This window comes from Zophobas morio, unplaced genomic scaffold (genome assembly GCF_036711695.1).
Source record: "Zophobas morio isolate AGI-343-1 ecotype UQ-CSIRO unplaced genomic scaffold, CSIRO_AGI_Zmor_V1 ptg000009l, whole genome shotgun sequence".
NCBI classification, from domain to species: domain Eukaryota; kingdom Metazoa; phylum Arthropoda; class Insecta; order Coleoptera; family Tenebrionidae; genus Zophobas; species Zophobas morio.
In genome coordinates, this window is record NW_026972114.1 from 2,157,784 (window position 1) to 2,172,863 (window position 15,080).

Below are 15,080 nucleotides of genomic sequence, written 5' to 3' on the forward strand. Positions count from 1 at the left end.
TTTTAATTTGACACCCGTTGGTTAATGCCTCACATTTTCTGCCATGTCATATATTTTCAATGAATACATAATATGATACGCAACTCCAAACTTTTTCTGTCGTCTGTTGTCTGTCTGTATCACTATATGTTGTATAGGTAACCTCTGAAACTACCGGATCGATTGTTGTCAAATGTTGTAAGTATGTTAGGAATGCCGTGTAAATAGTAAAACGTTAACCAAAAATTGTCTACTCGTCTCCGCCAACAATGGAATGACGTCATCTCCAATATTTACAATAGTAAATATTATTTCAATTTTATAAAATAAGATCGGAAATAAGATTTTTTTATTTTTGTTGTAGTGCTTTTCGTTTATTTATGATGATCATACGTAGTTAAAGTTTGACTATCTCTGTTTGGAGGTGACTTCACTAGGGATTAAAGCTTAGTTAGCACTTGGGATGATTTATTACTTAGACTGGTTATTTTCAAGAGGACTATTTCTATTGTTATTCGGATTATTATATGGTCATTGCCTGGATTACTCTTTCAATAAAAAGAAACGGTACGCTGCGGGCCAGGGAATTAAATAACTTTTTTCAAACTTGCGTTTTTAAAAAGTTTATTACGACCAGCAGTAAGACAGTATAGCAACAAGATTAATTAACAATTCAAAATTGAGCATTGTATATGCATATTTATCGTATTGGTAAATACATGATATTCTGTTGATAAACACATGATACAAACAAATGACTAATATAACTTATCCCTCGCTAAGTCGGAAAATAATACGGATGTATTGTTTTGCGTTGTTCCTTCCTTCTTGGCGCTTGATAAATTTGGATCAGGTGAAGTGTTGTCGGAGGCGAAGGCGGTTTTTCTGCATATGGCTCGGAGACGACCTCGATGTTTGACTAATAACCACGTACAAGGGACTAAAAGCAGAATGATAATTACGAAGGTATACGTGAATTGTACTTCGCGATTTTGCGAAATAATGGGGGGCGACAATTCTGCGGATTTCTTCTTTAGTCTCGATATTTCATCCAGATCAGGGTGGTGGAGAATGATACGTCGTGTTGTGTGTTGTTCCACAACTTCTGGTACTTCAATTTTGGGTAGCAGGAATGGCTCTGCAGATATCGAATTTTCTTCATTTTTATATCGGAAACCTTCACATTCAATTTCGCAATGATGTGGAATCTTCAGGAGGCTGGGTTCTTGAATAATCGAATAACCAGTCGTAATACAGGTCTTCTTGACTTTTAGCGGGCTTCCAGTTGGGATTAGCAGAAGATAATTGTGGCTGACAGATTGCTTAATTGACCTGTAGATGTGGACATTGGCCAGGCGGCAGTTCTTGCTCTCAATATTGTGGATAAGGGGTATTACGCAATAATCTTCATTCGAAGTCAGCTTGTCTTTGCACATTCGGACATTTTCTATCTTTGGACAATCGTCTTCTTCGTATTGGTGGAGTTGAGAGCCGAGTATTAGGTACGGGTTTGGAGGTATGATCGTAAGGTTATTTTTTGGAATAGGGTATAGATGGTGATATTCAAATACTTCAGAGTTAAAAACAGGCATATGAATAACAAATATTATTTTGTTATTGAAAAAGGAAACTTTTAAATTGGCAATTTGGTAATAAGAATGAATAGTTTTGAATTGAACGATTTTATCTTGACCGTACAAATTAACTAAAGTGTTAACAATGTTTTTTAGATCTGAAACGTTTATCACAGAACTGTGAAGAGTATTTAATTTAGAAAATGTTATTGCATCTTCTAAGTTATCTAACAACGTAATCAAGTTCTGGCAATTTAGTATCACTTGGTCTAAGGTGTTCTGAGCTCTGATATACCCTGTAATATCGCTAAATGTTTTTTGAATATTATTTTGAAAGTAGTTTAACCTATGTGCAATCAATTCCTGATTTTTGTCCAGAGTTGTTATTGTACGATTATAATGATCAATTAAACTTTGGGTCAGAGAGGTCTGGAGTTGTATTTGTTTATTAAGAGCATTTTGATTTTCAAACAAGGTTTTAACGGCCTTATCATAACGATCTGCATCATCTGAGTCTAAAGTACCAAACAAGAATTTTGACGTTGTTCCTACTAAATCGATTAAAGCTCGCTTTTGTCTTACATGTGGTGTTAAATTGTTGAGTTTGTTAGCAGCCTCTATTATAAGATAATGGACGTGTGTTAATAGGTTTCTTAGCACGTTATGATAAATGAGACTTGTGTGTTATTTGAGGATGAGTTATGTAGCATATCGCTTATAGTGTTAAAATAAATTTTCGTGTTATCTAATAATTAATGGTTCTATTTCAATAAAATGGATAAAAGTGTGTCCACTTTCAATTATTTTACCTTGACCCAAGCCAAATGGAAGAATTTGGCTGTGGATCGGTGTTACGTCAATGTTTTGATTCTGTGAGACATAGACTAAGACAAGGAGAGCGATCAGGATTTTGAGATGAGTCATCATGTACCTGAAAAGATGTTTTTTGTGGATACGTTTTTCTTGGTTTTTTAATACATGATTTGTGATATGCTCTCTGTTTTGTTGTTAGTTTATTAGTATTGTCTGCAATGGCAAAGGTTTGGTTAAACTTAAGTTTCGCTTTATTTCTGTTTTTTGTTTTGACATACACGGTTTCGTTAGGCTTATACGTTACGGGTTCTTCTCTTTTGGCATTTAAATTTTGGATAATATGTTCTTTTTTATTCTCCCATATTCTTTTGATGTTGTCATATAATAACTTTACTTTATCTTTGTGATTCTGTATATAGTCTGTAATGAATTAATGATGTTTTCATCAGATAATTCGAAAGGGTTACCACTATTAATATGGCCTTTAATTACTTCGAAAGGTGTGTAACCTGTTACAGAATGTATGGCATTATTATATCCAATAATTGCATCTTTCATTAAGGTATTGACTTCTTCGCGTGGTTTATCTAATTTTAAACATTTTTTCGGTGTCCTGTAATGTAATTCTATTTTGTGTAACTTGCAAAAATCTTCTAATAAATTATTCTTAAATTCATCGCCACAATCAGTTGTTATTTTATAGGGCATGCCATGGTGTGAGATAAAATTGAGCAAACTGTTAATAACGTTAATTGGATGCAAAGAATTGATAGGATAAGCTTGACCGTACCCAGAGAAAGAGTCAATAATGGTAAGAAAAGAAGTGTTTAAAATTTTGAAAACGTCCAAATGAACGTGATCGAAAGGTCTGCTAGGTGTTGGGGTAAGATTGAACTTAATGACAGGTGGGTTGCGTTCGTGTTTCGCAACTTGACATGTTTTACAGTTATTGATATAATTTGTGATATCTTCTAGCATATTTGGCCAGTACCAATTTTGATAGTGAAGCTTTCATTTCGTTAATTCCTTTGTGACAAGTTTTTCCTTCATGGTGATATTTAATTTTATCAGTTTGATCTTCGGAAGTTATTACGTCTGTCAATAAGATATTACATTTTACAAATTTAAACGAGGCGTTTCTAAAGTACATTTGTACCGTTTTATGGAACCTAGCTGATATCTGGGGTGTTTTGAAATACAATGAGTATGTTTGTTTTAGATCGAGATAATGTTTGACCGTACTTATTAGGTGTGTTTCAAAATTAGCAAATGGAATAGACATAACTAAACGAGTTTTATTGAAGACCTTTTGAATTTTAACATTCGGTGTTATAATGTCTCTGCTACAACATATAAGTATTTGATTTTTTATATGCATTTAGAGGTCTGTCCGTGATAGGTATTTATAGAAGTGTGAACTGTTTCGTTGTCACTTAAAACTTGATTTGGTGGTCTAATCTGTATGTCCGACAATATTTTAATTTTTGGTGTTTCTATTGGTTCTTCCATTAGCTTTGTCACTGTTGGACTAATTGGGACTGATATCTTGTCTGGGTTTTCAATTTTAAAATAATCGTCAAGTAGTTCAATGTCTCGTTTTCTTTGTTCATCATTTATATTAACCACGAGGGATGATATTTCGTCGTCATTTATCGCGTTTATTTCAATTGTCGAAATTAATGCCAACGTTTCATTAGATTTTCTAAAATGAAAAGGGACATATACTAAGTTATTAACTAACCTTTTATTTATTAAGTCTATCGAAAATCCCATATCCATTAAATCTTTGATACCGATAATTCCATCGAAAAACTCATGAATAGAGAGCGGAAAATATGCAGCAAAATTTTGGGAAATATGATCATATGATATGCACCAAATTTATGCAAATATGCAGTAACTTTCTTAATATATGCAGAGATATGCAGTTGCATATGCGCCAAAAATTAAAAAAAAAAGTTTAATAAGCGAACTAAATTTATTTACAAATTACAAAAACAGGTTTCCCGAGCTTACGTTTTATTACAAAAAATACATAAATCACACTGCAAAGTGTTTAATTACATCTCACTAACACACAAATCACATTTTTATTGATAATATTCTTATACTAAAAAATAAATATAAACAGAACAAATTAAAAAATAGCAGTAATCGACGATTTAATTACTATTTAGGTAACAATTTATTTTTAAATATTTTTCGAAATCTTCTAACAAAAAGTTTTTCCGGTGAATCTAGAGTATTATGTATTTGTAAATAGAAAAACTGCGTACTACGTCCACAGATGTAAAAATACTTGCTGCTTTAGAGCAGGCGTGACAAAACACAGTTCCTTCTTGAAGAATAAGTTCAGGAAAAGGTTTAATCCATAAATTAATTTGAGTTATCTTCGACATATTGACACACCTGTATCGCTTTAAATGCTTTCAATGCAAACTCACGATGAAAAATAATAGGATAACGTCTCTTCGACCACCACAAAACGTATCATTAATACACTGAAGTAACGAACAAAAATATTGGGAATGAACGTATTTCCAAAAGTAATTAGGGCGCGAATTTACCTGGAAGGATGGCTTAACACCCAGTGGTTTCTCGAAACTACCATAAAACACAAACCTTTCCTAGTTACATGAAGCTCAGGACAATATTTGCAAGATGATTCATGAAATTTCGTCTTTCTAGATAAATGCCGATAGAATGACAATCATTTTCTTTTTCAAATTAGCACAAAACTTGATAAAAATGCAAAATATGCACCCGGTACGTGAAATATGCAGCAGAAGGCAAATATATGCAAATATGCAATTTTTTTATAGCTGTATTCATTTTTAATTAGCATGATTCGTCCACATATTAAATATCAAGACTTATATGCAAAAAATAGCGGATATGCAAATTTCATAAAATCCGCTCTCTACTCATGAAAGTCGTCAAGCAAAAATTCGGTTATTTTATTAGAAGTGAATTCGGGGAAAATGGGAATGTCAGCTTTATATTTAATTTCTTTTTCACCAGTAGTTGTTTTGATCTTTGTAGTGGACTGATAAATAGTAGAAAGGTAATAATTTTCTGCAATGCAAGGTCTGATAATACAAACATAACATCCTGTTTCAGTTAATAGTTTGAGGGGTGGATTATTAATTTTAATGTATGGTAAAGCGTTAGGATTACCTACAGTGTTAATTTCATGGATTATGTCGGGTGGTAACGAGGGTTGGCAAATGGAAAATTTGCTTCATCCTTTGTTTGTGTCATTTCGTTGTTAAAATCAAAGTTCTGTTGATTTTCAAAATATGGGTTATCGCTATTTGTGGCTTCGGACAATAGGGAATCGTCATTAGCGGTGTTATCAAAGTTAGATTCGACGACATATTCATCATGATCGTCAATGACCTCATCAGAAAAGTAATTATTGACGTCCGTTTGATTATTCTCATGGAAGTAAATTTCCTCAGAAATGTAATTATTAGATCGTGGATATTTATTTTGCGACAATGGCTGTCTGATAGTAGGGACTCTTGAGGTAGTTGACATGGCTATAGGTTTTTCTAACGGTATTTATTTGTCCAGTGGGTTTGAAAACGTTTTTGGGTGTTCGAAAAACTTGAGAATTCGAGAGGAATCTCTGTTTCGGTGGGTTTGGGTTGGCTGTTAATCTGATAGGTTGGCTCGGAAATGGACGCTGCGAATTTTGAAAGTATTGTTGGGGTTGAGAATTTTGAAAATATCGGGGTTGGGGTTGAGAACTTTGAGCGAAGTGTGATTGGGGTTGTGAAGCTTGATAAAATTGTTGGGGTTGATTAGAATAATCCATCGGAAAATTATTTCGATAATAGTCAGAATCACGAGACAAAGTTTGTTGGTACGACATTGATCGGGGTTTTACCGGTGGATGCGAAGTTGTTTTGTGACTTTGCAACATATTCGAAAAATTTTGGGTATAACGGAAATTCTGTTCTTCCGTTACGAACGACATTGCTTGCTCTAATGAAGTGGGATTTCTAAGTCTGATAATGCTTTGTAAATTACCAGGCAGACCACGAATAAAGGTTCTTAACGATAGGGTGTTATATTGGTTTAAATAAACTATTTTTTAAGCTGCATTTATGTTAATTTCGGGCATGGCTGTTAATTTTGAACTTAATCGACTTCTGGCAATTTGTATTCTTTTACCAAACTCTAAAGGATCTTCATTTTTCAAAGGACTTAAGGTCATTAAATCTTGTTCGAGACACTCAAGATTTCTGTGATCTCCAAAACTTAATCTGAGGGAATCTCTAATAGCTTCCCATGTATTTAATTCTGGTTTATTGTCGATTAGAATTAAGGCTCGGTCTGTTAACTTACTGATAACAACTCTTAACAAATATGCAATGAGTTCTCGATTGTTACCATAATTATTGAACAAATATGTACATGAGTTTGTAAATATCTCCAAAGTGTTTGGATCACCATTATAACTAGGAATTGTGTCAACGCACAACTTAAGCAATTGAAAATTTGGCACTGGTGTATCAGGCATTGTTTTGTCGTTAATTTGCACAAAGTTAAATAATTTCGTTAAATTCTCGATATCTAAATCGTTAAAATTATTATTCATCGAAGTTATTACAAGTTTCGTTTTTCTTTACTTTTAAGAGTTCGTGAAATTTCTTAAAATTACAACAAAGATGCCGTTTTTAGTTCCAAAGCAGGGAGTAAAATGGCAAGATTGGAAGGAAACTCGGACTTGCCTCGATGGTTACAGTTACAGGGGTGAAAGCAAGATAGGCAAACCAGCAACACGAGTTTGTGGGGGCCACGACGGACGAAGTGAGGCAAGGAGAAATGACGTTGGTGACAGTTTGGTGCAATTTGGTGATTTCAGTGTGATTTTGGTGGGAAACCGAAAATTCCTAGTTGTGTTTCTTGAAATTTGTAGGGATTTTGCATTTCTATTAGTGAGTGTTCTGTGGTTACAGTCTTCAAGTTGTCCAGATGAGTCGCTGCTTCTGCTTCTTGTGATGGAAGGAATACCGCTCGATACGCGATGATCCTCTGGATATTTCAGGTTCTTTTTGGACCCGTTCAAGGAATTAAAATTCCAAATCGAAAAATGTTTGCACGAGGCAGAAATTTCGATTACGTGAATCCTACCGACTGCGCCAATTAAATAACTCTTTTTCAAACTTGCGTTTTTTAAAAAGTTTATTACGACCGGCAGTAAGACAGTATAGCAACAAGACTAATTAACAATTCAAAATTGAGCATTATATATGCATATTTATCGTATTGGTAAATACATGATACAAATAAATGACTAATATAACTAGGGTGGCCCGGTCCGACCCTGCAGACCGTCGTCTTGATGGACACATTTACAACAGGGTCTAAGCAATAAATCATCCCAAGTGCTAATTAGTTGTTTAGGACATTTTTTATGTTTTGTCGGTGCGGCCTCCACGTGTTGGCGGTGTCTTTGTAAGGCAGTTGCACGTGTGCGGACCCTCAACCTTGTAAGGCAGCCGCCGTCTGAAGTGCAGCTTGCACCACCTCTGGCGGCGGGGTTCGGACGGGCTATTTCCCCCCTAATATCATGACATTTTTGTGTGGACATTAGTAGTGTAAGTCGGATCGTTGCAATGTAACCATCGAAGGAAGTTAAAATAAAACAAAGTAAAAATACAGTCCATTTATTTATTTTCAACGAGTAAGAATCAAACATTAGTCTTTAATCCCCAGTGAAGTCACCTACAAATAGCGATAGTTGAACTTTACAATCTCTTGGCCGCTATATGGTGGAACGTGTAATTTTAGCACGTTTGACAAAATTGTCGCCAGATTGTTTACTATCACTCAACAAATAGTGGTTAAAGCAATTGATTTTTATCTGCAAGAAAACGGTTGAATTTTTAATCATACAGTGTTATTGTCTTCACAAGAATTTTACTAATTGCATATCTGTGCTTCATTCAAAACCTTCCAAAATAATGGTACTTCTCATGGTTTACCTTGATCCTTTTTTAGTTTTTAAAACATAAGTTTTATTGTGCAGCATTTACTGCAAATTTCCTTTAGTATTAACAATTTTCTTTCTGAGGTTGTTATCGTGAAAATTGTTAAACATTAAATAGTGACTCTTCTATGAGTTTTGGTGGATCTTCATCGAACGATAAATACGATTCTCTCCAACATAACTTTTTTTTTTAAGTTTTGCACGAAATAGTGGCTCTACAAATTTATTTTCAAGTTGGAGATCTCTCAGAGCAGAAGAGCTTAAGAGGGCTGAAATGAATACGAATTCGTTCATAGAAACTGTCGTGAGGTTTAACGGGAATGCTACTGCTTTCGGAGGGATATTTTGAAAAGGCGTGGGTCTCGACATTTTGTTTCCCTTGAAAAAAAAAAGGCGGTGTACCGAGAGTTTTCTAGACTCAGCGGAATTTGCTAGTAAATTCTCAAGCTAATCCTGGACATGAACTTGATGGAGTGTTAAGACTGGAGAAGATCTTTAGGATGGCGGGGTGCTTCGCAATCCACAATCTCTGCTTAAAACTGTAAAAGTTGACGTCAGCAGTAATCCCTTACCATTTATTTCAAATGGAGATGGTACGGCTTTACACGCTGTTGATTTCAATTGTCGCTGGTAAGATTTTACATATAAAATGGAAATAATTAAAATATTGAGAATTAAAAATTTTTCCAGAAAGAACATTCATTTGATGCAGGAATTTAGTGGGATCCTTATTCATTAACAATCCGAGCCAGGAACACAAAGAAAAAGGGCAAAATTAGGATATTAATAAGTGTTAAATATATAAAATATTTAAATGATAAAAGAGCACTAACTCGTTCTTATTGACGCCTTATCTTGTGGTAGTACGGAAAAACGATGATAAATTTTTCACGTACGATAACCTTATCAGTTTTAAAATTATTGGGCCGTATGATTAAAAGTGAGCATTTGCTCGTACTCGTTGTTTTTGGAGCATATCCTTCGCTATATATGAATAAAACAGTGAGCAAACGGTTTTGCTCATACTTTGGTGTTGGAGCTTGAGCAAGTGCTCTAAATTTGAAGTAGCTGCTTACACTTGAGCAAATGATATGAATAAAAGAGAGCGTTTACTTACATTATGGAGCACTTGCTCACAAATTGATGCGTCTGCTATAAAGGAGACGCAACTTCTGTTGGATGGAACAGTATTTCGGAAAATGGCAGACATGGTTGTTCTACGAAAAACTAAACATTATAAGGAGCGTAGGGAAACCAACATAGGTGACTATAAAACAGGTAAGCGTAGAACATTTGTCATTATAAGTATATTACGATTAATAGCACGTATTGCAGATTTTCTGCAGGAAATGTTACTTGGTTAGCAGATTACTTTTTAACACTAGAACGACGGAGGCGGTCATTTGACCGCTTTTGAATTTTTAATTCTTGATATCTCTGGTTTTATAAAGTATTTCGTTATTATCCTTCGTGACAATTATTTATTTGTTCTTGATTGTATGTGGAAAAAATCGCAATTCAATAGGACTGTTCGTCACCTGTGTGGGGATATGTCTTCCTAGAAAGACGGAGTGCGGTCATTTGACCGCTGCAATAAAATCGCTTCAAAAATTCTCGAAATAATTAAAAATAATTAAATTACCCCATACTGTCAACATCTGGACACAATTTCCACTAAGATGATTGGTAATTTTCGTGGCAACTTAATTTATTTTGGCATTGCACGTGATTACATTCTTTGGTTTGGATCTTGTTCTTTTCGTGAAAGGTGTGCTTTTTCTTGGTGATTTTTGCTTTGAAAATTTAGCTACATTCGGTGAGAAAATATATGACAGATTTGGAATTACTCGCAGAATTGAATAATTCGCCTCAAGACGGATAGTGGTAATGTATATGACACAAAATTTCTGAAGTATAATACTACCACGCCGACTCCATATCAAGGGAAAAAAACAAATTTGTTCTGCTTTTGAGCACTATGCATCCTGATACAATAATTCAAGATAATCGAAAAAAGCTTCTGGACACCATAGCTTATTGCAACTTTACAAAATATGGCGATGATATGGTGGACCTGGTGGCTAGAAAAAATTCGTTCAAAGCCGGATCAAGGACAAGTTGTTTATAACATTTTAGACTTGGCTGTAATTAATGCACATATTTTATATCAGGAAGTGATAAAGAAGAAAATAAGCCGACGAAAATTCCTCTTGAAATTGTGAAAAGTACTCGCAGCAAGTGATGTTGGGTCAGGTCAGGTCAAACTAATAAAAATGACCTACAGCCATGGAAAAGTTTACAGGAAAAAGAAAACAATGCCATGCAACTAAATGCCGCAATAAAGCAAACCGAACGCGTGATAGATGCAAAAACACTTTATGCGGAAAATCTAATAAAGTTACAAATTTCTTGTGTGCAAATTGCTTTGAATCCTAAGTTTCATTTATGAATTCTACTTTCTAATGTTTATGTTACTGTAATTTAGTTATTTAATTAATTTTAAAAAAGTAATTACGCTATTGGCTATGTTTTACTGAAAAAAAAGGACTGCGGTCAAATGACCGCAAGCCGTCCTCAGAGGTATGCGTAAAACGCCGTCTTCCTAGTGTTAAATGATTGTACTGAAACCAGGGGAGGTGCTTTGTCGCCAAAAATGAAAATGAAAATTTGTTTGAGGTGTTTGGCCAATTCCGGTTTTCAGTCAGGAATAGCAGAAGAATTAGGCGTTCATCAGTCGACAGTATCAAAAGTAGTTACATTTGTCACAACAAGGGTCACAGCAAAAGTTTCATCATGGATCAAATTTCCTCACACTGAACAAAATATTTTGCAGGCTTTAGAAGACTGGCAAAATGTCAATCACTTTTCGGGGGTCATTGGGGTCATTGATTGTACCCATATTAGAATTGAAAAACCAGGTCGTCATGGGGATGAATATATCAATAGAAAAGGATGGCCCAGTATCAATGTACAAGCGAATTGCAACGCCCAAGACGTCACCTTTATTAGAAGACGTTTCTTAATTAAAACAAACAAAAAGAGTTGAATATGCACTGTTAAATATCGTTTATTTGGTATAATACACATATTATCACTGTCAGTTTATTCCAGTCGTTCCATTTTCTTCAAAATATACTCTCTTTGCATCCTTGCGGCTTTTAGTTGCTCCAACAACACAAGTCTTTGTAGTTCCGTTGTGGTTAAACTGTGTGTTTCCTCAGTCTCGTAGTTGTAAAGTTTTGACTTCTTGGGCTCGGGAGAACGTCTACTCTTTTCACAGTTCTTTTCCTCTCTGTGTTTGGGCTCACATTCTTGTGCCCTTTTCGCCATACCTGCTACAGCAGGTTCTACAAAAAGTGTTATTTTATAGAATTATAGAGTTTATTATGTAAAAGGGTATATTATGTGTATTAAACACAGATGCGATAGGTACCTACCCGGAATTTTGTTGATTGTTGGATTATCATCTCCTTCAAGTATCTTATACAAGATCTTCTCCCACTCATGCAAAGTAATGCGTTTGTTTCCGGTCTTCTGTTTGTCGGTCTTCTTCTTGAGCCGCGATTTCATATTGTTAATTTTTTTCTTCAACTGTTGTTGGCTGATGCGAAGCCCTAAGTGGACTTCATACAATTCCACCACCTCCAGTAAGGATTTTTCTTTTTTTGCTTTTTCATTTGGTAACTGAGATTTTGATAGTAATTCAGGTCGTTTTTCGATTTCTCGGACTATAAATAATTGGGAATTTGCAGTTTTCCCAGCACCGGACCCCGGCGATTCACAGCCACTTGACGAACTCATCTGTACAATGCACTGATTATAACCGAACTAAATGAAAATCATGGATAGCGAATTGTGGTTTTTTAAATAATCTCTTCATGGTCGTCGTTCTTATAGGAAATAAGCTATCGATGGGTGTTTTTATGAAGATAACGAATATGAGCGTTTGCTCCAGAGTACGAAGCAAATGCTCTTAAGTAAAAGGTTTAGTTTATTCATTCTGATTGAAGTATGTGCTCATACTCGTACTTTTTACTCTAAGCATGTGCTCATACTTCGTACTCATGCTCAGGAGCAACTGCTTCTTTTTATTCATACGGCCCATTAAAAATTGAAAATCACAAGTACCGTTGGGCCGTTCGGAAGACCAAAAATACCAGCGTAACGGCCTTTCAAGGACGCACCTTCCGATATTAGACTTACCCGGTTCGGACACGAAATACGAAACTAGATTCGCACTTCGACACACTATCTCCACTAAAATTCCGAAAACTCCGAATTCTTTGGGCAGATTTCGATTTTGAAAATATACCCGTAATCACCGTCACTTATTACATGATTTGGAAACACTTTTGCACAAATTGGACAAAAGAATAAAGATTTGAACATACGAATTTTTGAGGAGCGATGTGAAGCACGAGAGTTGCCCCACTAACATTTCTAAAATCTTCTCTACGGTAAACGATTGTAAAACTCCTGCTTTAGTGAAATAGCATCAAGGTTGTTATATGCCTGTATAGTTGTATAAAAAATTCTTTTAGGAAACATTTTATTATCATTTTCAAATAAACTAGTTTCAAAAAGCAGGGAAGCTTCTAGATATTCAGAAAATGAAAATTGATTTTCTATGTTAGTAACAATTACGTCTGAAACTTCTTTTGCCATTTGTCGTTTATTGTCTTCATAGCGAGGTCGTTTAAATTAGCGGTCTTCAAACTTTCCTTAGTAGTGGAACCCTTTGGGTTGTGTTATTATTTTTGGGAACCCATAGGTTAATATAGAAAAAAAAACGTGTTTTTTTAATGTCCGCAACTCTTTTACATTTAGTTACAGTTGATATTGTAATGAACACACATATTTTATTAATTTTATATTGATTAATATTAATACATCTTTTACGTAAATTTTTGGTAAAAATCAGTGATAATGTAAATTGAAAAACATTGAGATTTAATAAAGATTTCTTTATTTTACTATAAAACACCTCCAATTCAATGGCTTGGGTGTGCTTGTGTATTTTCATATAAGACTCTGAAATCGGGTTCTATTGTTGTTAACTGTAAACGCACTTCATTTTCTGCATTAAATCGATTTCTGTACTTAGTTTTCGTTGCAACATACGTCGAAAACGATTTTTCGCACAAATACGTAGTGGAAAACGGCATTAAAATTGTTGTAGGCCTTTTGGAAATTTCTGGATATTCTGTTGCACTGTTAAACCAAAAATTAAATAGATCTTCTCCACGTTTTGACAGCAAAGTACAATCGGTAGCAATATGTATTAACTGTTCTTTTTCTTTAATTGCTAAATCATCAGATTTGTTATAATTTTGAAATGGGTCTTTCATCCAGTCATGATGAGCATTTTTTTCGCCTGGAAAATATTCTTTTAAAGTCGCTTTTAACCGGCAAGATGTTCCAAAATACATAGTTTCACATCTTAGTCTAATTCTAGTTCATTTTCAATTAGAAAATTATTGAGTTGTACAAAACATTCTACATTATTCTTTCTTACAATTGATTCCCACAGATCTAATTTTAATAGTAATGCATTAATTTTGTCCGAAACCTTGATAATATGTACCATGAGTCCTTGATATTAATTTCATTCAGTATTGCAAAAATGTCTGCCAGGTAGGCTGCCAATTGTAACCGGTTTTGATCATGTAATTTCTGGGCATACTCAGATTTTCGTTCATTCAAATAAATCCTTACTTCATCTTTTAATTCAAAAAATCGGCTCAAGATATTCCCTCACGATAACCAACGCACCTCTGCATGTAGAAGCAAGGTTTTATGATTACTAGATAATTCCTCACATAGCAAGGTAAATAATCTTGAGTTTAATTCCTTAGATTTAATGAAATTAATAATTTTCACAACTTCATCCAAAACATCTTTTAATAGTTTTGGTATTCGTTTTGCCACGAGTACATAACGATGAAGGCAGCAATGACAATGTTGCATGCGTGGAGCTATTGCTTTTATTCGTGAGACTACCCCTTTGCTTGAGTCCAATAATGCTTTTGCTCCATCTGTACAAACATGTGAACATAGATCCCAAGTTAATCTATGGTCTTCCATATATTTATGTAATAATTCGAAAATTTTTTCACCAGTAGCTCTCTCTGTTAGAGGTTTGCAAAAAAGCATATCTTCTTCAATGGTAGAATTCCAAACATGACGGATAAAAACTATCAAAATCGCCAATCCAGCAACATCTGTTGTTTCATCCAATTGCATCGTAAATTGATGAGGAGAAGATTTTAAACGAGAAATTAATTCATCTTCACAAAATGATGACATTGTCTTAATCCGTCTTGCGATTGTAGTATCAGAAAGAGGTATGGTGTCAATTTCCTTAACATATTTTGCACCAAGCTTACATGTTATAATGTCTTTAACACAGGGTTTAATTAATTTTTCAGCAATAGTGTATCCCTCGCCTTCTTTAGCAATTCTGTAACTAATTCTAAAAGAAGCTTGAAGGGATGCCATGTTATCAGAGTATATATATTTAGCAAAAGCAGTTTTTTTCTTTTTCAATTCATCACGCTTACGTTGAAAATAATCTATGTTTTTACCACGCAAGCTAGAATGGTGGGAGTCCATATGTCTTTTTAATTTAGCAGGATTTAAACTACTATTACTAACAATTTTTTCACATTCAACAAACAATCCATTCGGTTCATCTTCATTTCCTGTCCAAGTGA

The 15,080-nt window shown here is 34.5% G+C and overlaps 1 protein-coding gene and 1 long non-coding RNA gene across 2 annotated transcripts in view; one reads left to right on the plus strand and one right to left on the minus strand.

The window, feature by feature from the left end:
- Nucleotides 1–15,080, plus strand: part of LOC135125748 (uncharacterized) — a 164,810-nt gene that overhangs the window by 69,976 nt on the left and 79,754 nt on the right. The window lies entirely within an intron of this gene.
- Nucleotides 11,457–12,296, minus strand: LOC135125580 (uncharacterized). The gene is made up of 2 exons (XM_064051226.1): nt 11,805–12,296; nt 11,457–11,714 (listed from the first exon to the last, which is right to left on the minus strand). Exons 1-2 carry the CDS (start codon nt 12,166–12,168, stop codon nt 11,470–11,472), a joined length of 609 nt encoding a protein of 202 aa, XP_063907296.1. The 5' UTR covers nt 12,169–12,296; the 3' UTR covers nt 11,457–11,469.